This window comes from Haliotis cracherodii, unplaced genomic scaffold, assembly GCF_022045235.1.
Source record: "Haliotis cracherodii isolate W230 unplaced genomic scaffold, xgHalCrac1.p SCAF_5, whole genome shotgun sequence".
NCBI lineage: Eukaryota > Metazoa > Mollusca > Gastropoda > Lepetellida > Haliotidae > Haliotis > Haliotis cracherodii.
The window spans coordinates 1043302-1067105 of record NW_027266308.1 but is presented as its reverse complement, the minus strand read 5'-3'; the positions used below and the strand labels follow the sequence as shown (position 1 = coordinate 1067105).

The following is a 23804-nucleotide window of genomic DNA, read 5'->3' as shown; positions in this document are numbered from 1 at the left end:
CAAAAATGAGGATACAGGAAGATTTCCCAGGTGTTTTAATATGTAGGGCTTGAAAAGAATAAAAGCTGAATGTTTCCAAATGGACTTACCTTAACATTCAGAGTAAGAGGTGACTTATTGAATGACGTTTTTAATGTGTTTTTTTGTCTGGAAACATTGTGTCCAACATTATGAAGCTTTATGGGTACTGATAACGTTAATCTGTGTTTGATATTGGAGGGGTATTTTTGTAAGGGTATTTTTTGTAAGATTTTCAAGGCTATCAGCTTCTATACCATTATAATCTCGGCCCCTGTCCTCAGAGCTGTCAGGGGCGGTCGGGTAGCCTAGTGGTTAAAGCGTTCGCTCGTCACGCCAAATACCCGGGTTCGATGCCCGACATGGTTACAATGTGTGAAGCCCATTTCTGGTGTCCTCAGCCGTGATATTGCTGGAATTTTGCTAAAAGCGGCGTAAAACCATACTCAGTCAGTCAGTCAGAGCTGTCAAAGATCACTCTAAGTGTGTGTAAAAGAATGACAGTTAACATAGTCTTAGCGCTAAGAACAAGGCCCTGTAGTCTGTAAGCATTGCAAGAACATTATGTTGATGGCCTCACATCAACACACCATCTACTTGGTGTCATAACGAGATAACTAGTTGTCACCCTGAGGGTTGCTGTTACAATGTTCCATCTCATTGTTGACCATGTTTGATGAGGACATGGCTGGTGTGGCTGGTTGCAATGTTTGTATCATCAGGCCATCAGAGGCAGCCATAGTTACAGAGAGAACAATAGGAAGGATTTGTAATGCTCTGGATGCTGCTCAAAGCTAATGAAGTGTGAGAAACATCATTATTCATATTCACTACTTCACAAGGAATCCTTGGTTTTGCATTTGTTTGTTTTTTTGCCTTGGCAACATACTTACTGGACTCGGGTCAAGCACCATTTCGCCACCAAGGATTCAACTAGTAGACAAAGTAAGCTATTCATCAACAACTGCCATTGTTTTCTCACCGTAGGGATGCAGTGCTTTTTGGAGTCGGAAGTGAAGCGTTCTGTCAACACAACTAAAGCGTTAAGGATAAGAGAGAATCGACATAATCTATAGTTTAATCCCACATCTAAGAATTGTCAGATTTGGAAGATATGGTAAGGGCAGAGTGATGCATTTAATCAGCAATCAACATTAAAGGAATGGTCGCAGTGATATTGTATGCTGTTATTGCTATTTGATTGATCTAGTTGACGGCTGAATGATGGAGCAGTCTCCTCACTGTTACTGTAGCATAATCTGTAAGCTGTTGGTGCTCGCACTCACCAGACCATAGGTAACTACTAATGGTACTGGATCTGTGCTGTGATTGTCACGAACAGGAAGTGTTCCTCAGTTTCTGTTGATGTCATCCCATCATCATGGGACTGGGTGGATGTTGATGATGTTGATGATGCTGGCGACTCTGTTGACTCGATTGATTGCTGTGAACACAGATAAGCATTAATAGTAGAGTCGTCCACTTTCATTGTTTAGATATACCCACACGTTTGATGTCACTGATGTAACTATCATCAGCTATTGATTTCATGGTATTTGAGGGAGCAACTTCCCATCAAAGCTTTTGATGGTGGTGGGTGTGTCAATAGGGTGTTGCAGGTCATATAAATTTCATGGTTGTTTTTTAAAAATGTTTTTATGACTGATAATTACTTGGCTTCCATATCCAGTCTGTTCTATCGGTGTTGAATTGCTTGTCAATGTATTTTCTTTGGCAAGCCTCATTCAAAGCAAATATTTTGATGTAGTTCCCATGGTTGTGACTCAGCTATGCGGAGACCTGATAGAGGCGTCTGTCAGCTGTAGCTATAGATATGACAATCTATAACAGTATCGTATTGTACGCTCTGAGCATTACTCAATACCACCAATTGATTGATGTAGGCGTCTATAGTGTCTTGATTTCCTACCCTGACAGGATGTAACCATCTTAGCTGGCACTGTGTGTGCACTCTCTGACATGTGTTATCAACAGTGTCTAATCACAGCTTAAACTGGAGATAAGATTGTACAAGGAAACACTTTAGTCCAATGATGTATGTAGAAAAACATTTGTCTGTTAATACTAGGTCTGGCTATCGATAAATATTGATCAATTATCAATAAATACTGCCTTGATCTTGATGGAATATTGGTGAATGCAGCTTTAAACCCACTCACCCACTCTCACTCACTCACTCACTCACTCACTCACTCACTCACTCAGAGGTGTTGTTGGGTGGTATATTTGTTATACACTAGCTCACCTTGTTGAAGATCTGGGTTTCACATGTGAGTACAATGTGTGAAAACCTATTTCACATGTGGGTACAATGTGTGAGAGCCTGTTTCACATGTGAGTACAATGTGTGAAAACCTATTTCACATGTGGGTACAATTTGTGAGAGCCTGTTTCACATGTGAGTACAATTTCACATGTGGGTTCAATGTGTGAGAGCCTGTTTCATATGTGGGTGCAATGTGTGAGAGCCTGTTTCACATGTGGGTGCAATGTGTGAGAGCCTGTTTCACATGTGGGTACAATTTCACATGTGGGTACAATGTGTGAAAGCCTGTTTCACATGTGAGTTCATTTCCACATGTGGGTACAATGTGTGAGAGCCTGTTTCACATGTGGGTACAATGTGTGAGAGCCTGTTTCACATGTGGGTACAATGTGTGAAGACAATGTTGGGTTCTCCCATTGTAATCTTGCAGGAATATTGTTGAAAGTGAAACAAAGCTCTGTCACGCTTTGTACTTCTTTGGGTTCATCGTAGAACAGAAGCAAAATTCTGACTGAATACATTTGACATAAGCTTGAACCATGTCTTTGGAAACAGTTCTATGACTTTAGTAAGCATGGCTAATTATAGTACCTTTTTTTTCTTTTGAAAATGTTTAAAACATTGGAACATGATGCAAAGATCTGGGTTTGATCCCCATTTGTTGCCCCAATGTGTGAAGCTGTTAATTGTCCCTTCTGTGATATGGCTGGAGTAATGTCAGATTTATCAGCCAACTGTATGCCATTCTGTTCGGTTTGACTTTTTACTAGTGCTACCTTCACTCTGATAAAGACTGATCCTATGATTTCACAGTCACATGACCCTGATAGAAGTTTGCAACAGTTGAACACAGTCAACAAGAAGTTACCCTGACAGGCCTGTTGTGATGTCTCCATAACATAACACACCAGACTTAACCCAGATAAACCATTATTCCTATGACAATGGCTTATCAACTGGTTAACTGATCACAAAGTCTGATATTGGTGGTTTTTTAGTCAGCATGATATTCTAGCGTCCCACCCAAACTCAGTGTCACCTGGCTATATTGTAGAAGTGATCTGGAGTTGCTTAGCTGGAGATAGTACTGGGATCTCACATAGAGTGGAGCTAATCCTGACGTTTTACACTTACTTCAGCCGGCTTGTTTGTGTAGGCGACGTTTAGTGAAGGTCTTACATGTCTGTTCAAAGTATTTAAGTAAATCGTGATTACTTGCACTGTTTATCCGCAACGTGTCTAAGTATTATGAGTGTTAGAATAACGATCAGAGTTTTTGGTGAAGATTGACTGGCAATGTTCGTAGATTGCAATGAGAATTTATTAGTTGAATTCTTGGTAAATGGATTATTTTGTGAATAATCCTTGTTACGTCAAAAATAAAATAAATAAAAGACATCAGATTGCTAGCTCACCTTACAGAAAGCTATCATTGCCATGGGAACGGCCTAAATGGTCTAGTGGATGAGTGTCTGCCTGGAGAGTGGAAGGTTGACGATTCAATCCGCGTTCGCATCATACCAAAAAACATTGAATGTGGTACTTGCTGTTGCCTGCCTGATGTATTAAGAGGATAAGATGACTGGTCAGGATGGAGTCCGTCTAATGTGTTTGAGTTATCCATGTGGAACTGTATTGTGTGTCTATGTTTGCTTGCTTGCTATGTCTCATCAGGTCCTTTTACCTATAGTTACAAAAATTGCCATTGAGTTTTTGAGAAGTATTTTATGAAGTAGCACAGATCATAATGACTTCATGATGGATATAAAAAAGTGAAGACAAAATACTAAGCGTGGGCCATGGTGAATGTTCGAAGATTAAGTGCCCCAGGGCTTGTCTGGCAGTGTTGAAGGCCTACAGTGAAGAGGGTCACAGAACCTTCAATATGTTGAAGAAGAAGTGTTGTTCCCTATCAATTATTGCTGTAATTGATGGTACAGTGCAGCAGATTCAGGATGGCTGTTCCTCTGGGCTGCCACGAACAGGAGGGAGTGATTGCATAGATGGTTCAACTTTAATTAGCTGCCGTGACATGTGTGCTGTTTGCAGGGAGCAGTAGGTGAAGATGTTGCTGAAGGGCAGAAAAATGGGAGTGTTACACTTTGCCTAATTGTTTTAACAGGTTCTGAAAGGGGTTGAGTGCTTAAGGACTCATTCCCAGAACAAAGTTATGTATATTGTCAATTTTCCTGAGCTTAAGTTACTTGTTGAAGAATTGTTCCAAGTTCCGTACTCAGACATGGATGTTGTTCTGGAACTCTTTGGTTGCCAGTTTATCAGGGGTGAATGAGAGGACACACTTGGGGTGAAATAAGTCAGGTAATATCATGTGTTTATTAGAGAAAATAGCAGTAAAATGATGAAGCCAGCATATGAAGCTTGTGCCCTTTGTATTGTTATAGGATTTCCAAGTATGATCGTAAATCTCTTGTGTATGAGTAATAATATGGTTATCGTAAATGAATTATGGCATCCCCTACTTACCCACCTGACTTGAGTTTACGAGCCATCTTGTTCTGTGTCACCACACATTTCTTTTGGGTACCTAGAAATTGGCTCTGCACGTCTACTGCATCTACTACATCGATGTGTCATTGCGTCCCTGCACACCTGGGCCCTGCTGCATCGATGTGTCATTGCATCTCTGCACACCTGGGCCCTACTGCATCGATGTGTCATTGCATCCCTGCACACCTGGGCCCTGCTGCCTCGATGTGTCATTGCATCTCTGCACACCTGGGGGCCCTACTGCATTGATGTGTCATTGCATCTCTGCACACCTGGGCCTTGCTGCATTGATGTGTCATTGCATCCCTGCTCCACCTGGGTCCTACTGCATCAATATGTCATTGCATCCCTGCACACCAGGGTCCTACTGCATCAATATGTCATTGCATCCCGCACACCTGGGGGCCCTGCTGCATTGATGTGTCATTGCATCCATCGGTATTTGGGCCCATACTGCATGGGTATGTTTTTTATCCCTTAATTACCTGGGCCATATTGCTCCGATATGTCATTGCATCATGGCGTATCTTGGGCCTACTGCATCGATTTACTGTTGCTTACCTGGCCACTATTTATAAGCAGTATCTGTACACATACAAAGAAGCGATGTTCACGTTTGTGTAGTCCCTGATGCATTGATATAACAAAGGGTTGGCCTTATGTGATCAATATGTGAACAGTAAATGCATGACTAGACACTTGTGTGACATGGCAGAAGAGATGCCTCTTCCTTGTCTTGTTGATGAATACACAAGACGCTATATGACGTACACTGCCACTTGGCTTTGAGACACTGCTGAAATGTTTTGTGCTTTATGTTAGATTGTCAATGTGCCAGAGTTTGTTGTCTGTTGATGTCATTGTTGCGTACTGGACCAGGCTGTATGCTAAATTAGGGTAATAGAATTTAAATTTCTTTAAATGTTTCATTTCAAAATACATCTTTTATGACTCCCATGAAAAAATTCAGTCATCAAGGATCCTGTATTGCTGTAATTTAAATAAAGTATGTTGTCTTTTTTTTATGTTTGGGGCATAGTAAAATATATGTGCAATAAAATTTTACATGGCTGCTTGAGCTGTTGTTTATGACAGTACATTAAATTTATGAATTGCTCTCCAAACTGTATCTGCAATCATTCCCCACCCATCCCACCCCCTACCCCACTGGTCTCTCAAGTGGAGTTTACGAGCGGCCAGGAGGACACTAACGTTGTGTGTATATCAAGTGGGCCAGATTACATATTACAACAAATTAGGTCACTCACAGGGCCTGAAATTATGAGAAATTGATACAGTAATACCCTTTGGTTAGTAAGATAAGGTTTTATATATCAGGAGCTTTATCTTTGAATTAAGTCAGCGTGATAAAGAATGACCCTAAATCTCATTGTGACTTATGTGACCACTCCAGTTGGGTTAGTGACGTTCTCCAGTGTTATTTCTGTTCTATGGTTTGGGCAGTCACATAAGTTTCAGCCGAAACCAGCAAACCCCCCCCCCCCCTCCCCCCCCATTATGCAATATCATATTTAATTCCTGGAGTAAATGAGTATCCACTAAAGTGTCCCGCTGATGTTTGAAATGGGAAAGTAGGGGTAGAGACAGTGTGTACCGAGGAAGACCGTTCAGGGCGTGAGTGGCGTCTATTGCGCTGTGCCTGCCCCTCGGGGTGAAATGAACACCCAAGTTACAGGGCAGAGGTGTTTGTTGTAGTTAGCGTTTCTAGGTAATTTACAGCCCACAGAGTGGTCGGTGTTGATCTAGCAGGTCCCCTACAGATGTACCATGTCAATATCATTGTGTGTGATATGTGCCTCTATCAATAATCTATTAAGGAGATATGAGCATAACAGAATTTACTGTTTGGGGTGTGTATTTCAGTACTGGCAAGTGTGGTTTACAAGGGTTGAGTACATTACAGTGTGGGAAATGATGTCAACCATGGTGTTATCTCATGACTTTATACACCCGATTTGGCTCCTCAAATGTATTGCTGGACATGAAATGTACAAGTATCTTGAAATCTGACACGACATATATGTCTCAATGTTATAATTGGCAACACCTATCTGCATGCTTTGCTGTGTGATGTGACCTGCGTTCTTAAGAAGTGTTGTACATTTGTTTGTGCTTGCTGTTGTCTGTTTCCAATTACTCAATAGCTGCTGACTCCTATTTCTGTACATTGATGACGATGTACATTCAGTTAAAAAGTTACAGTCATCAACTTGAAGTACGTCTAGTAATCTCTATGGTTTGGGCAAGTTGATTACTGAAAGGCGATACTGTGATTAAGGACTATGTGATAAGCATAAAGTTAAATTGTCTTAAATGTTATGTCAAGTTGATGGGACTTCGCGTTAACAAAATGTCTCTGTGGTTTTTATCAGTTTGCTGTTATTATTCTGGTACAATAATCATGATCATAGAAACAGAATAACCATGAACATATAATATGTACAATAACCAGTCTTCAGAATTAATATAAAAGTCCAGGGCTCCTTTCAGAAGTACACTATTATCAAATCATGAATATCACTGCTAGCTCAGTATGCTCAGTTTTTAACTATAAAAGTATGTTTTTAACTATATTGCAACCATTTGTTATTTGTGAAAAAAACATGAGTTTATGTATACATTTATATTTATATTTATATAGCAATATGTTAAAGGCCTGTGCACTTTGTGTGTGGTGTGGTTGACCTAACATGTGTGATGTTTTGATTGACAGCTGACCAGGGGTCAGTGACAGGCGACGACTCCCGCACAGGTACGCCACTAATTCCACCTGCACCTACATCATCTAAACACAATTTGAAATTCATATCAGGAAGAAAATAAAGGCATTTTAATGCTTGAAAAAATGTTATGTTAAAATTGTATTTGTCTGAATCAAAAAACTTTTATTGGTAGTTCTTTTTAATTTCTAAACCAGTTGGTAATCATTTACAGTTGTAGTTATTTATATACGTTAGATCTTATGCTTGTTGGTAGACATTTTGTCAAATGTATGAGGTCTGAAAATAGCACAAAGTAACTGCGTGATTCCAGATGAAGACGAGACACCAATCTTCCTTAAACCAACACTAGCACGAGGGTCAGCAACTAGACGCAAATCCCCCAAAGTTCCCCCCATCAACACTTCATCTTCACCATCCTACTCCAACATCAGGGATGATGACAGTGACAGCGCCTACGCTGCATCGCTTGATGATGTCGGCGGACAAGAGGTAAGGGAGATAACTAGGAGTACAGTGAGGTTTTGTATTGCTGGCTGTTTCATTAGCTAAGTGGATGCTGAGCCGGATAATATGCAGTGCCTGTTTTGAAGGACAGTGCTAAATTTGGAAAATAATGTCTTCAGTTGTTACATGTTCATATTAGAGGTAAACAAGTACAAGATGTTCATAGAATATTAATAACTTGTGTTCCAAGTGAAAAATGAGATTTGGTGTTATGAAGATTTAATTGGCTACATATATTGCTTATATATATATAACCAGGGCAAAAAGTTTTCTAATGAAGGGAGACAACTCTTCACATAATTAATATTGATGTATGTCCGTATGTGTTGAACAAATGGGTTGTCAAGGGGGTACTGAAATAAGGACTATTTGAAAGTAGAATAGATGTCTAGGAGATATTTGAAAATTTGAAAATTTCTATTAACCAGATGCAGAGCTCGCTGCGTCAGATACGGAACAGTGCGTCGAAGAAGAAGGCAGAACGACTGGAGAAACAGAGCAGTCGTCAGAGTCTCAACTCGTCACCGCCATTCTCGGATAACAATGAGGAGAGTGGTATATTCAGCACTATGTCACAGAAGGATGAGGAAAATAGGAAAAAGGGGTAAGTGTGCAGTCGGCATCTGGTTGGATTTACAGAGAAACCAATAGATGTGGTAACGTTTTACACGTCCAGCCATGATTTGTAGAAATTTCTTATTGTAAAATTCAAACTCTTCATGTATGAATAGATGGTAGTTCTTTGTAATTTCTTATTATTTAATATTAATTATATAATTATATTTAATTGTGTTCTATTAATCTTTAGGGTTGAATCTTAAATCTTGAATCTTGTGTCGGATCAGCAAGTGTGGCACAACCTACAACTGACAGCCAGTTTATCAAGGTCCGAGATTGTCGTATTATTTCAGCAGTGTTTGAAAGTGAGGGTGGGTCCTGGGGTCCATGAGGTTTGGTCCTATAGTATTTGTATCCAGGCTCCCTGTCTATCAAATATTGATCAATCGGGTTATGGAATGAACACCCTGACGACCATGCTTCAATTCAAACACGGTTTCAGTATCGACATGATTAATTGTTTTACCTGTTATGTATCTTTTCAGGAAAAATTCCCCATTTGAATCGAAACCAAAGCTTGCACGCAACAACTCTGTCCGCAAGAAGAACGGAGATGGATTTGATATCGAGGGAAGTAGCAGCAATATTAGCCAAAATTATAACCCTGCAAGTGGCGTGACGTTCCGAGAAAATCGCAACTCGGACGTGCAGGTAGTGGGGAAAGGATACAACGACGATTCCTCTTCCACGGACAGTCGGCCATTGGGCACAGTCAACAATAAGGCAGCCAGGGATCGGCGCAGGGTCACCAAAGGTAGGAGATCGTGTGCTGTTTGCTGTTGGTAGACATTGTGTCTATTGTGTCTGCCGTTGGCGGACTTTGTGTTTTTGTGTATGCTGTTGGTAGACATTGTGTTTGTTGCTTGCTGTTCCACCATAAGTATTGCATTCTCACCTCCCCCCACCACTCCTGCAGACTAATCTCACATTTAATTTGTTTTGTTTTTTATATGTGAATATTATTGACTATGCTTATAGTTGACTTTCTAGTACTAAGTATTTGTTTGATTATGTATCATACCTGTTTGAAGATCGTAAAGAATTTTATATGTGTTTCTTTTTCTTTCATTTCAATAAAGTATGTTATTTTGTATTTATGGATTTCCAATGCATTGGCCTTTGTTGGTTCCAGTGTTATACATTTTTCCTACGTCTTCAGTCACAAGTAAATATGTGAAATATTTTTAGTTGCCAATAATTTGTTTTTTGTTTGGAAATTGTGTCTGATGTTAATGTTATTAAAGCTCTTTGACATTTTGATTGATGTAAAGTAGGGAAGAAGCACAACCATGACCTGTTTCATTCTAACTGATTTGAGTCCATTTGATGTGTTAATGGCGTGACAGTTTGATGTGTGTGTCCTCTAACTTATGTCTCTCTTAACACTATCTCCTATTTCACAATTCTGTTCAATTTCAGCCCTTTTGAATAATGCAGATTTGTTCAAATTTTCAACTTCAGTCTAGTGTTGTTGAATAAGCCCACTCACCACTTCACGTCCCTAGTGTAACCATGGTAACAGTAGCTGTCACTGTCACGTCATGTCCCCCCTCACCGGTCACTTGCACATCCCCTGTGGTCAGGCTGTCCGTCTGGTTGCAGGTTCCACTCTCTCCCCACTTGGTATGACATCACTGCACTCCTATGGCGCCATTGAAATCGACGATGATAAGACACCGAGCCAGGAACATATCGCCCTCTTCGGAAAGGGTATGTTGTCTGTGGGAGAGGGAGTTTCCATTGTGCTTACACTTGAAACTGTTTGGATATTTGATGCTGTTTTTTTATTGATTAAGATTATGATCTTTATCAACGCAAAAAGTTCATAAAACCTTCCTTGAATCTTTTCTTCAGTAAAAGTACTGGAACATTGTTTAGTTTTGTTTTGGGCAGTTCAGTGTTAGAAGCATAGGTCCTGGATACATATAGCTGTAGAAGTTTTAATCTTAGGTCTCTATAAATATATATTTATATTTAGGGTATTGACAAGAACCCTCTGATTTTCATGATTAGTTTTGATTATTGTATTTTGTCCTGTTCCAACTTTGGGGGAATCACCAGCATGTTTTAGTTTTTGTTTGATTAAAAAAAAAAAAATATGTTACTTTATTAATTGATCAGGGAACAGAATTAAGTCTGAGGCAATAAGTTGTGTTTTGCCCTCAAATATAATCACAACCACCAACCGTAACACAGTCTGCACAAGATCTACTCCCACCTCAGTGTAGCAGAGCAAGTCTTCCCATGGTGTCAGTGTTTCCTAAATGTTTGGTGAGAACGCCTGTAAGTGTTTTTTGGAATCAGCCTCATCTGTGGGATGCCAGTACCATCTGCCTAGTCTCAAACCTTGGAAGAATTCTCTTTCAAGGGTTTTGAAGATTTGAGTTCGTCCTAAACAAACTTTTCAACAATTCCTTCCACTTCTTTCATCACTGTGCAATTCTTGAATCTTATCAAAGTATTGATGAAGCTGCAACAAAACTATTGAGAGGATGTTCATGGTGCTTAGTCGTAACAATTGAAATGTTATAGTAATGATAAGTTTTTTTGTCAATATTTTCAAAATTGACTTCACATTGTAACTGAAAATTTTGAAAAAGAAAATTAATTATTTATATAGCATGTGTAAATTTAGAAGGTGTTTTGTCAGCTTTATTGATCTTTGACAGGATGTGGTTTATTGTTTCGACACGTCACTAACACATGACTTGTCATGCGGACAACATGACCTCAGGAGCTAGGCTCTGCCGCCTGCGTATGTGTAGCCACTCAGTGCAGTATGTAGGTATGTCAATATGTAGGTACCATATGTAAGTATGTCAGTATGTAGGTATGTCAGTATGTAGGTATGTCAATATGTAGGTACCATATGTAGGTATGTCAATATGTAGGTACTATATTTAGGTATGTCAATATGTGGGTACCATATGTAGGTATGTCAATATGTGGGTACCATATTTAGGTATGTCAGTATGTAGGTACCATATGTAGGCATGTCAGTATGTAGGTGCCATATGTAGGTATGTCAATATGTAGGTACCATATGTAGGTATGTCTTTATGTAGGTACCATATGTAGGTATGTCTATATGTAGGTACCATATGTAGGTATGTCTATATGTAGGTACCATATGTAGGTATGTCTATATGTAGGTACCATATTTAGGTATGTCAGTATGTAGGTACCATATGTAGGCATGTCAGTATGTAGGTACCATATGTAGGTATGTCTATATGTAGGTACCATATGTAGGTACCATATGTAGGTATGTCTATATGTAGGTACCATATGTAGGTATGTCAATATGTAGGTACCATATGTAGGTATGTCAATATGTAGGTACAATGTGCAGGTACAATGTCACTGGGGCTACAACAACAGGATAGGAGCCATTCCAGACAGCATGTTATGAGTATTTGTTGGAAAGGCTGTAGATGAGATGAGAAATTTTATGAGCACATAGCCGCCCTTTTATCATGTTGATGGTAATTGAAAGTTTTGCAGCCGATATGGATTTACAAAGGTATCTCATGGAATATCATTACCTAACACACCAATGTGGCATTTAATCAATGAAATATGCATAACACATAATCCGTGATTGATTAAATGAGAATTTCACTGACATTTTCCATTTATGTGATTTCTTAGTGTAGTAAAGTGATTTTTAATGACCTGTATTGTAGGGATGTTTGACCAGCCACCTGCTACCACGGAGTACCCAGTGAGCGGGATGCAGTCTCGGGACCGACTGGACCGCCGGCTAACAGGAGGGGATCCCAAGGCTGTACCTAACGGGGTTGTCGGGGTCGGGGTGAGGCAGAATGAGGCTGACCTGGGCTTTGAAGAGGATATGGATGAGGTTAGTGTCATCTCTGTTGTCCTAGTGATGCTGTCAGCTGTGTTATTTCCTTGAGTGAATTGATATTGTTGAAAGTAATAAGATACCATGTACGTGTGTCTCCCTTCTCTTTTATTTCAACAATTCTATTTACTTTGCCAATTTAGACAATTTATGTCTTCTTGTCCTAGTTTTCTTAAATTTGCCGTAGCTTTTCCAAAATTCTTGCTACAGCAATCAGTAGACACTGTCATCAACCAATCTTCACCTGACAGCTGATTCTTGCATATTCTACGTTGTCATGCATGACAATGGTTAGAGATTGCTTGTTATGGCTTTTTTAAAGAATTTGTTTTGTGACTTCTGAAAACACTGCTGATAGAAATCGAAAGACTGCATCCAGCCAAGGGCTGTCTCATGGAACATATTCATTTCACTTATTGTTCCATAAACAATGAGGACCGCCTCCGTGGCCTAGAGGTAGAGCGTCGCCCGGAGAGCGGAAGGTACGGGGTTCGATCCCCGGCCGCGTCATTGCAAAAGACGTTAAAAGATGGTACTTGATGTTACCCTGTCTGGCGCTCGGCATTAAGGGGCTAAAACAAGGACTGGTCGGCTCGGAGTCAGTATACTGTGTCTGAGTGGGGTATTCATGTTAAACTGCGGCATGGTATCTCAGTGGGCTAGCACTATAAATCCGCATCAGTCCGGACTAGTACAAGCAGACACACACACACACACACACACACACACACACACACACACACACACACACACACACACACACACACACACACACACACACACACACACGTGCATGCACGTCGCGATATAAGTGCAATAATCTTGGACGCGACCTTAAACCCAAGTTCACCTCACCATAATCAATATAGGATAGGATGGATATGTTCCAGTATGGAGTGGATGTATTGGCATGGCATGGCATGGCATGGCATGGCATGGCATGGCAGACATCTATTCTTGTGGATGTTTGTTTCTCCTGTGTACCACTGTTCAAACTTTGGCACAATGTCTAGACAATTGAGACAGTTTGGGAGAAAATGAACCGTACAAATACCAGCAGTTGTATATTTCAACGACATGTCAATACCGGGTACAGCACGTTGGGATCAATATCATCCTCTGGTGTCCTATTTCTGTACAAGTGTATTTCAGCACAAAGGGTGGAACCTGTTTTCCTCTGTCACTGCACCTCGACAGAGGGCTTTCTTTCTACATCAATTGTCACAAAATAAAATCTGTTTTGATGCCGATCTTATTGACTGGGTGTCATGGCGACAGGCATTGTGTTCTTTTCCAGATCATCATCAGTTTATTAACTACAACATACAGTTGATATGGGATGTGATCTTTCTGATTCAATAGGACTGTCACTGTATTAAGGCCATCACAATTAGTTTGTTTTGTTTTGACGGAGTTGATCAGGAAGGAACATTTTGAAAGGACTTTTTGGTCAGAAATGATTTACTGGCTAATAACTGAAGTCAATAGTAAATCTTGTTTTCTCTATAGGTTCTTAAATTGTTTATGACTATATGTGTTGGATATTGTTGATTTAGTTTTCAAAATTAGGCATGAAACATAGGACATTTTATTAATATATGATATTCATACTCATAGTGCTAGACTTTGTCTCTTGTGGAAATGATAATTACCTTACACATTTAAGTCACAATTTTTTTATGTATTCGTTATTGCTTGCTTGCCACCATGAAAAAAGGCAGCCTACACTCGAGCTTGCCACTATGTGAAGAAGGCAGTCCTCACTAGAGCTTGCCACCATGACAAGAAGGCAGTCCTCACTAGAGCTTGCCACCATGACAAGAAGGCAGCCTACTCTAGAGCTTGCCACCATGACAAGAAGGCAGCTAACAATAGAGCTTGCCACCATGACAAGAAGGCAGCCTACACTCGAGCTTGCCACCATGACAAGAAGGCAGTCCTCACTAGAGCTTGCAACCATGACAAGAAGGCAGCCTACACTCGAGCTTGCCACTATGACAAGAAGGCAGTCCTCACTAGAGCTTGCCACCATGACAAAAAAGGCAGCCTACACTCGAGCTTGCCACCATGACAAGAAGGCAGCCTACTCTAGAGCTTGCCACCATGACAAGAAGGCTGCCTACACTAGAGCTTGCCACCATGACAAGAAGGCAGCCCACACTAGAGCTTGCCACCATGACAAGAAGGCAGCCTACACTCGAGCTTGCCACTATGACAAGAAGGCAGTCCTCACTAGAGCTTGCCACCATAACAAAAAGGCAGCCTACATGAGAGCTTGCCACAATGACAAGAAGGCAGTCTACTCTAGAGCTTGCCACCATGACAAGAAGGCAGCCTACTCTAGAGCTTGCCACCATGACAAGAAGGCAGCTAACACTAGAGCTTGCCACCATGACAAGAAGGCAGCCTACTCTAGAGCTTGCCACCATGACAAGAAGGCAGCCTACACTCGAGCTTGCCACTATGACAAGAAGGCAGTCCTCACTAGAGCTTGCCACCATAACAAAAAGGCAGCCTACATGAGAGCTTGCCACTATGACAAGAAGGCAGCCTACTCTAGAGCTTGCCACCATGACAAGAAGGCTGCCTACACTAGAGTTTGCCACAATGACAAGAAGGCAGCCTACTCTAGAGCTTACAACCATGACAGGAAGGCAGCCTACACGAGCTTGCCACTATGACAAGAAGGCAGCTAACACTAGAGCTTGCCACCATGACAAGAAGGCAGCCTACTCTAGAGCTTGCCACCATGACAAGAAGGCAGCCTACACTCGAGCTTGCCACTATGACAAGAAGGCAGTCCTCACTAGAGCTTGCCACTGTGACAAGAAGGCAGCCTACACTCGAGCTTGCCACTATGACAAGAAGGCAGTCCTCACTAGAGCTTGCCACCATGAGAAAAAGGCAGCCTACATGAGAGCTTGCCACCATGACAAGGCAGCCTACTCTAGAGCTTGCCACCATGACAAGAAGGCTGCCTACACTAGAGCTTGCCACCATGACAAGAAGGCAGCCTACACAGAGCTTGCCATTATGACAAGAAGGCAGCTAACACTAGAGCTTGCCACCATGACAAGAAGGCAGCTAACACTAGAGCTTGCCACCATGACAAGAAGGCAGTCTACACTAGAGCTTGCCACCATGACAAGAAGGCAGCTAACACTAGAGCTTGCCACCGTGACAAGAAGGCAGCCTACACTCGAGCTTGCCACCATGACAGGAAGGCAGCCTACACTAGAGCTTGCCACCATGACAAGAAGGCAGCCTATACTAGAGCTTGCCACCATGACAGGAAGGCAGCCTACACGAGCTTGCCACTATGACAAGAAGGCAGCTTACACTAGAACTTGCCACCATGACAAGAAGGCAGCCCACACTAGAGCTTGTCACTATGACAAGAAGGCAGCCTACACTAGAGCCAATAGTCAGCAGCCAGAGGACAAGGATGTGTATCTAGACATGACCATCACTGGATCAGCACGCTTGAACAGCCATTGTAATGAGTGTTGACACAATGTTGGGAAGTCTGCTGTGATATCTGTTCAGTATCACCATTGTGATTCCAATTTTGATTCCCAATCAATACTTTTGGAATTAATCTGCTCCGACTATCTATAGAATCTCTTTGAAGGTTATTGTCTCCTCCCCTAATCCATATCCTCCGGGTAAAGATGTATGAAAATGGTACCGTAACTTGCTAATAGCATTGATCTTTAAAACTGTCTTCGATGCATGTCGGATCAATGGCGGTTATTGACGCACGAGTGTTGGTGATGAATATAGCCTCTGCTATTGATCCATTTCTTTTATTTAATTGACAAATTGATGAAAGTTTTGTTGTGCCTGTTTCTATACCTACGATACAAATAGCCGGAAGCATATTGCAAGATGTAGTAGACGCTGAGGAAATTGACGCTTATCACTGCGAGGCACACTTGACATGTTGTGATGGACATGGAAGGACAGCTAATCAGCTGTTACTAATGGGGGCAGCGTAGGGGTTTAACTGATGTCTGGACCGTCAAGGTAGGGAGTGGGAGCAGACTTGGTCAGCGCGTCCTAGAAATGGTTTCAAGAGCATGTAACGTTTTCATTTGAAATTGGTTGTTGGACTGTTTATGTGGCATTTAATGCATGTTTTGTTTTATCTGCCTGATTAATAGGGGTATTATTTGTTTACTGGTCGTCATGAGCTCATGTCTGAGATTGACATGACATGTTGTGTATTTCAGGACCTGAATGCCAGCATGACGAAAACATTCCGAGAGAAGATTGCTGCCAAGCAGCAGCAGCAACGAGAAGAGGTGGAACTGAAGAAATTTGAACAAGAGAAGAAAAGACAGGAGAAGGAGGAACGCCAAAGAGAAAAGGAGAGGAAGGAGAAAGAACGACAGCAGGAGAAGCTCCGGAGACTCAGCAGCTCTGAGAGCATCGGCCTCGATGGTAATACTATATGAGTGATGTTAGAAGAAGATAGTATTTAGGATTGTCTGCACCAAGAGCTGGATATGTATACGTGACCATTGCAATTACAGGTCAATGTGAACTAGGATCTTGAGGAAGATCTCGGAATGAGTCTTTTGCCGTTTGATTAATTAGCTGGGATTAATGTTGACAGTGGTTCATATTTTGTGTTACAGGATTGACTATATCTGGCTCGGGCTCCAACTCGACCACCAACCTTGGCAGCCCCACAAGAGCTGCTCCGCCAAAAGTCACACAACCAGCCATAACTCCACGCAAAAAGATCAAAACGTGAGAATCTGCATATTGACAATAGCAGTGGATAATGTACAAGATAAGGTCATTTTGACCAGATTTATGCCTCACTGGATTGAAACCATATTGCCTTTCATATCTTGAATGAAATACTTGATATGAAACTTGTGTTTTGTGCTTCCCAGTGTCAACGAACCAGTGTCTAGTCACCCAATGTCAGCCACATCCCACTCCCCCACGACCAAGTCCGAGAACCCCGAGGACTGGAAACCGTTTCGTGATGCTGATGGTGCTCTCCGTGAAGCTTTAAAGAAAATAGGCCAGGATGACTGGTGAGCACTTTCAGGCAGTAGTCTGTCATTCCTTTCATTTGCCAACCACCATTGTATAAGTCTTATTTTTTGGGGATAATGTTCCAAAGATGAAGCCTGATGTGATTGGTTACTACACTGAGGTTTGTTTCTTCACACTGTGTGGTGTTGTTGCAGGGAGGTGAAGATGGAAGCTATTAACTTGCTACGCAGATTGACCATCCACCATCCTGAGACACTCTCCAGCCAGCTTCATACAGTCATACTGGCCATCATAGCAGAGGTAGGGCAGAGTTGGTTGCTTTGTTGTTTAACGCCGCACTCAGCAATGTTCCAGCTGTATGACGGCAGTCTGTAAATAATCAGGTCTGGACCAGACAATCCAGTGATTAATATCATGAGCATCGATCCACGCAATTGGGATCGATGACATGCATCAATCAAGTCAGAGAGTCTGACCACCCGATCGGCTCTTACGACAAGCATAGTTGCCTTTTACGGCAAGCATGGGTTGCTGAAGACCTATTCTACCCCGGATCTTCTCGGGGCCTGGGTCAGCAGTGTTTGTAATTAAGCATCAAAGTCAAGGGTCCTTGTTGCTACCTTACACTTTAAAGTTAAAGGTTTAGGTGTCCCTAGAAGTACCATTAAAGAGCTGAAGGACCCCAGGGCCCCCTGACTGCTGTACAGTAGACCATGGTGACGATGATGCTGCCATAGCTCATTCAACCATCAACATCTTCAGGTTTATGTTTTGTTGAGTTGGGTTTTTTTTAATTTCAGGTGAAGAATCTGAGATCTCAGGTTTCAAGACTTGCCATCACATGTTTGGCTGAAATGTTCTCCAATCTAAAGAGGCAGATGGACCAGGTTTGTGACAATCCCTCATTTGTAATCTCATTAACACCTAAATACGTCTTGTCAACATTCTGCTGCTCTGAGATGTTGATGACAATTCAAACTTACTTTTCTCTAGTAACCTTATACCCATAATACTGTAAAGGGGCCCTAACCATAAAGAAAACCTGGTAGATATGGATATGTAATGTCAGGGGGCGTGAGAAGTCACCTTCAGATGAGAAGGAAGTACAGTTAAGATGTAAACTTGGAAAATTGGTAAATGTTGATAATGACGGTTTCAAATCAGGATCTGGACAACACGACAAAATGCCTGCTGGCCAAGTCTGGAGAGAGTAACCACTTCATCCGCACAGATGTGGACAGAGCCCTGAAAGCCATGGTGGAGAACGTCACAGCAACACGAGCACTCCTGGCTATCATCATGGGTGGAGCTTCGTGAGTGTACCTTAGATTGGCAGTGTTGATAGCACCGAAACTGACAATGGTTAATTGAAATGGATTATTTAGCAATTTCGTGATAAATAAGTAATGTGATCAATGCCTAGTTATTAGCATTGTCAGTAATCCTGTAGGATACAAAGTTTGCTTTTGTGATCGATAGGATGTATCATTCATTGAAAACCAGAGCTGGTTTTTTTTATAGTGATTATTTCAAAGCTTTGAAGAGGATTAGATTTTGTGTTTACTTTCTATATCTATAGGTTGGAATCGTGTTAACACTCATTCACAATGTTGTAAGCCTTCCAGTTTAGTTGTGGTAATGCTGTTACAGTCATAAGAACACTGCTGTTAGACGTACAACAGCTCAGTGCCTTGTGGTTCTTGTGGAGAAGATGGGTCCTGGGAAGATCCTCAGCGGTGTCAAGGACATCACAGATAGAGTTCTGCCGACGGCTGCACAGTTCGCTCTCGACAGCTCGCAGGAAACAAGGTAGGCTGTCAGTGTTGTCAAAACTGAGACACGGCTTACTAAGTTAGCACATGTTGTGGATAGAGTGTCAGCCTGGGGATTGTTAGGGTGGTGGTGTATTACGTTGGCTGTGTCATTGATCCTTGGCTGTGTCATTGATCCTTGACTGTGTCATTGATCCTTAGCTGTGTCATTGATCCTTGGCTGTGTCATTGATCCTCGGCTGTGTCATTGATCCTTGGCTGTGTCATAGTAGCGCCACCAGTGGCTATTACAAGTTATGTCCTTTCTATGCCCCTCCAATTGACCAATCAGATTTAACCTCTCGTATCACTTGCATTTGCTTCAAACAAAACGGTGGCGCCCAGTCAAGACAATCTGATCGATAATCAAGATCTATATTGTGATGAAACGAGTCTTACATCGCGAAGTGCATCAAATCACGTGAGCACCTTCATTAAAAACATGAAAAGATTTAGAAAATATCTATTGACAACGAGTTAGCGGTGCACTTGCTTTGCAAATCCTGCAGTCGACCGAAATCTGCATGACACTTTATGAACCGGATTTTGATTTTGGTGCGCGATTTTGATTGGACTATGCATAGACTCGTTAGTCCAGCCAAAATGTAACTCCATAATACCAGCCTAGTTCGGCAAGGGTGGAAACTGGACTTTTATAGTCAGTTAACTCTCTTGCCTCGGAAGATGGTCAAGTACAAGCAGCACACACATTCATGCACATGGCTTTATGAAAGTGCAACAATCTTGACTGTGACGTTAAACCTCATTTCATTATACTCACAAGGGATCTGAAAATCTGTTCAACCCACAGCCTCTGTTCCCATTTCGCATGTTGAGTTTGAATGTTTATTGGAAGTTGACCATGTGTCTGACTAGAAGGTATGAATTACATTTTGAATAGGTCACTTTGAAAATGATCGTGTTTGATATAATGACCTGAAATCTGATCGTGTGGGTGTGATCTCTAGGTATTATGGCAAGAAGATCCTGTATCAACTGATGTCTCATCAAGACATCGACAAGATGCTTACCAAGTACCTCCCTGCCAACACACTGCGCAGTGTGCAGGATGTTGTCGACAATTTACGGCAGAAGGTATGTATCTCCGTTGTCATAGAGATTACCACAGGGATGGAGAGTAGCAATGGCCTGCTGGACCGGACCAGTCTTGTCCATGTACAGAGTATCCTCAGGTCTAGTCAAATTTCATTTTGGGCGGTATTGCCACATGTTATCAGTATTCGTGCTGGTTGACTTTCTTGGTTAATTTTCATCTCTGTTACCGTAATTAACATTATTAGGGCCCAGTGCTTTCAAGCAAGTGGGAACTAGAGGGGACACTAATACTGTCTAGGATGGTTTGTGGGAGACTTCTTTATTTATTTCCTGCTCATTTCTTTGTGTGGTTAAGTTGGGTAAGCTAGGGCATAGAATGTTCCAAGTACCCTATGCTTGTCCGGAGACCTCACTACTGGGGATCAGGGACCCCTTCCACAAAGCGATCTTAGTGTTACGACTACCGTAAGTCCATGTAAGAGTATGGGAGTATGATCATCTTAGTGCTAAGAGCGCTTTGTGGAACGAGGCCCTGGTGGCTGCAATGTGTGGCATGACTGCCCTCGTACCCAGGTAGCGATGGGGATTGTTGTTCTAGTTGTCAACCACTAGTTTTCTTGGTACAAATTTGATTGTGAGAGTGCCATAGTGGGCGTGTCATTGCTGAGTGAGTACTCATGACAGGGGTTTTCTTCACACTCATCACTTCGTTAATGTCTTGCAGGGTTTGGGTGGCGCGCCCAGTGAAACGTCTTCAGCAAGGTCCCAGAGATCGGGGTCATCAGTGCGCGGCGGGTCAGCTAGCAGGTATGGTAGTCAACTGGGTCGATACTCTACCAGCATGTCTCTGGCATCTCGGAGCATGTCGACTCTCACCACCATTTCCAGGTGAGACAGTGGTGATGTGTGCCTGCCGGCGTGCTGTGATGTACATAACAGCCCCACCAGGAGTGTGTGGATCACTACCTGCACATGTAACTGCACTGGGACTGTCTATTGGAGGACACGGGGAGGGGCCTCTTGTCATCATTATTTGGATATGCTATACTTACTTTTGCTCACTGCTGAATCTCTGGACTGGAAGAGTTTAACTTTTCGAGGGATCTTCTTGTATGTTATGACTTTGGGCTTGTGGATATTCCACTGCAGGATTTGGGGTCCATGATGAAATTATGCACAAAGACTGAACTAATCTATAACCCACTGACTGGCACACAAGTGGAGTAACAAAACTGTGCACTGATGTCGAACTGTTGTGAGACTGACAATACAACACTGAGAGCCTCACCATTAACCATTACATTTCTGCAAGTTATTGTTGAAGCCTGTTATAAGGCTTCATGTTAATAATCTCTCACCAGTTATACTAGTCTATTGAACTCATCCATGTGATGTTCTTTCTGTGTCAAATAGTCTCTTCATTTTAATGACTATCAGATGAATATTTCCTGCAAGAAAGGGTTAATTATGAGCTCTTGTGTTATCAACTTTCTGTGAATCCTAAATACAGCATTCATTTGCGAATGGGATGTCTATACCTACATTTGAATATCTAAGGGTTGTTTTTTCAATTAGCTCTGCTGAAAGTGTGAACACCCCACAGCCAAAACGGAAGTCGGTGCGCACAGACGAGGGCACTATGGACGACATCCGCGAGATGATCGGCCAGCTGGGTTCCAACGACTGGAAGACGAGGCATGCAGGCATCACACAGTTCCAACAGATGACGGAGTCCAACCCCAATGCTGTGTCCTCACAACTTGTCAAGGTGAGCTGATCAACGGCACTACAGGGGACGCCTGCTGTAACAATGGCTGCCCTTAGCCCATAAGACACTGTCTGAGAGAAAGGCAGTTGTCAAGGCCAACAATCATGCATCAGATTCATAAAGATCATTGGTCATGGGTCACAGGTCACAGGTCACATCAATGTTCACATGTCAAAATCACATCAATGTTCACAGGTCAAGGTCATATACCCTCATCCATTTACTGTCATTAATTTCATCTCAATTGATGATGTTCTCAACCTTTGTACTACAAGCAATTTCACACAAAGTCTCTATGAAACCACTTCACAGATGTGTTTAGAAATATTTGCTATTTTTCCACTGAAGCAATGCATTATTTGAAAAAAGACACTTTGTTACCCTGTCATTTTCCTTGCAGATATTTGACAAGTTCCTGCCGCGCCTGCAAGACTCCAACAGCAAGGTGAACCTGCACGCGCTGCAGGTGATGTTGCAGGTGATCCCGCAGCTCAAGGACTCAATGCTAAGCGGCGTCCTCAACATGGCCATCGGCAACGTCGCTCCCAACCTTTCGTCCAAGAATCGAGAAATCTACACAACAGCGACTGACATCCTAGAGTGCTTCATTGAACACATGGGTAGGTCAATCTGCAGTGTTTGTACAGACCTCATACCTGTTGTTGCTTCTGAGATTGTGTGAAGCATCGTTTGGTGTCCACAGTGTTTAGTGTACCTGTCTGTGATGCATGGAAGTCAGTGGTTGGGTTCATTTTTTGCTGGTCGTGGAGAAAAACTAAAACCTTTTTGCCACACTCCAAATAACTAGTGTTCCCAAAGTATTACAGGAAGTAACATTTGCTCATGTTTCTTTGACAATGTGATTGGTAGCTTTAGACATTCATCAACTTCTTCAAGAATATTGACCCTGAATGGGAAAAAGCACCAACATTTCAGCTTTTAACTCCTACTGCGTCTTACTATTTGCTGTAGACTTTTGGGTGTGTATTAATGCTGATATCTTATTCACACTGTGTATGTTACAGATTCAAGTTTGTTAATCCAACCGTTCGCCAACCAGGCCCAGTCAGTGAGTGCACGGAGCAAGCCCGACATGGTCCTCAAGGTCGCCTGTAGGTATCCATGTGAACTCACGTAACATGTGCTTGTGTATGTCCATTCAATTAATAAGTCTTACATGAGAGAAAAAAATGATTTATCAGGACTAGAGCATTTGATTGTGCGTCATACCAGGAGATAAGTGTCATAATACCCTGGGGAATTGAATTACCTATCGTTCGGACTAAGTTAACAAATCTCTTTCTGTCCTGTAGTTGTCGAAGCCCCGTTCCACAAAGCGATTGTGGAGCTACGACAGTCATAAGTCTATGTTAAAGTATAGGAGCTAGGATTTTCTTAGAGCTACGATCCCTTTGTGGAACGGGGCCCAGTACAAGATTTTTTCTAGATAGGCTACATCGATACCATATTGTTTACACTGGAACTTGTTGTTTCCACAGACCTTGTTGACAGAGTTGACTCTAGATAGGCTACGTCAATACCCTATTTTTTACACTGGGACTTGTTGTTTCCACAGACCTTGTTGACCGAGTTGACTCTAGATAGGCTACGT

The 23804-nt window shown here is 42.0% G+C and overlaps 1 protein-coding gene across 4 annotated transcripts in view; it reads left to right on the top strand.

The window, feature by feature from the left end:
- Window positions 1-23804, top strand: part of LOC139444362 (TOG array regulator of axonemal microtubules protein 1-like) — a 67628-nt gene that overhangs the window by 38556 nt on the left and 5268 nt on the right. For 2 of the 4 annotated variants that reach the window (XM_071225315.1, XM_071225313.1), the window contains 18 exons: window positions 7548-7586; window positions 7868-8046; window positions 8490-8665; window positions 9165-9433; window positions 10282-10389; window positions 12366-12541; window positions 16777-16987; window positions 17185-17299; window positions 17449-17595; window positions 17752-17857; window positions 18358-18444; window positions 18722-18870; window positions 19208-19366; window positions 20337-20463; window positions 21149-21231; window positions 22000-22192; window positions 22593-22812; window positions 23218-23304. In XM_071225315.1, coding sequence (XP_071081416.1) covers window positions 7548-7586; window positions 7868-8046; window positions 8490-8665; window positions 9165-9433; window positions 10282-10389; window positions 12366-12541; window positions 16777-16987; window positions 17185-17299; window positions 17449-17595; window positions 17752-17857; window positions 18358-18444; window positions 18722-18870; window positions 19208-19366; window positions 20337-20463; window positions 21149-21231; window positions 22000-22192; window positions 22593-22812; window positions 23218-23304 — 2631 coding nt within the window. The remainder of the gene's footprint in view (window positions 1-7547; window positions 7587-7867; window positions 8047-8489; window positions 8666-9164; window positions 9434-10281; window positions 10390-12365; window positions 12542-16776; window positions 16988-17184; window positions 17300-17448; window positions 17596-17751; window positions 17858-18357; window positions 18445-18721; window positions 18871-19207; window positions 19367-20336; window positions 20464-21148; window positions 21232-21999; window positions 22193-22592; window positions 22813-23217; window positions 23305-23804) is intronic. The other 2 variants (XM_071225314.1, XM_071225316.1) reach the window with 2 other exon arrangements.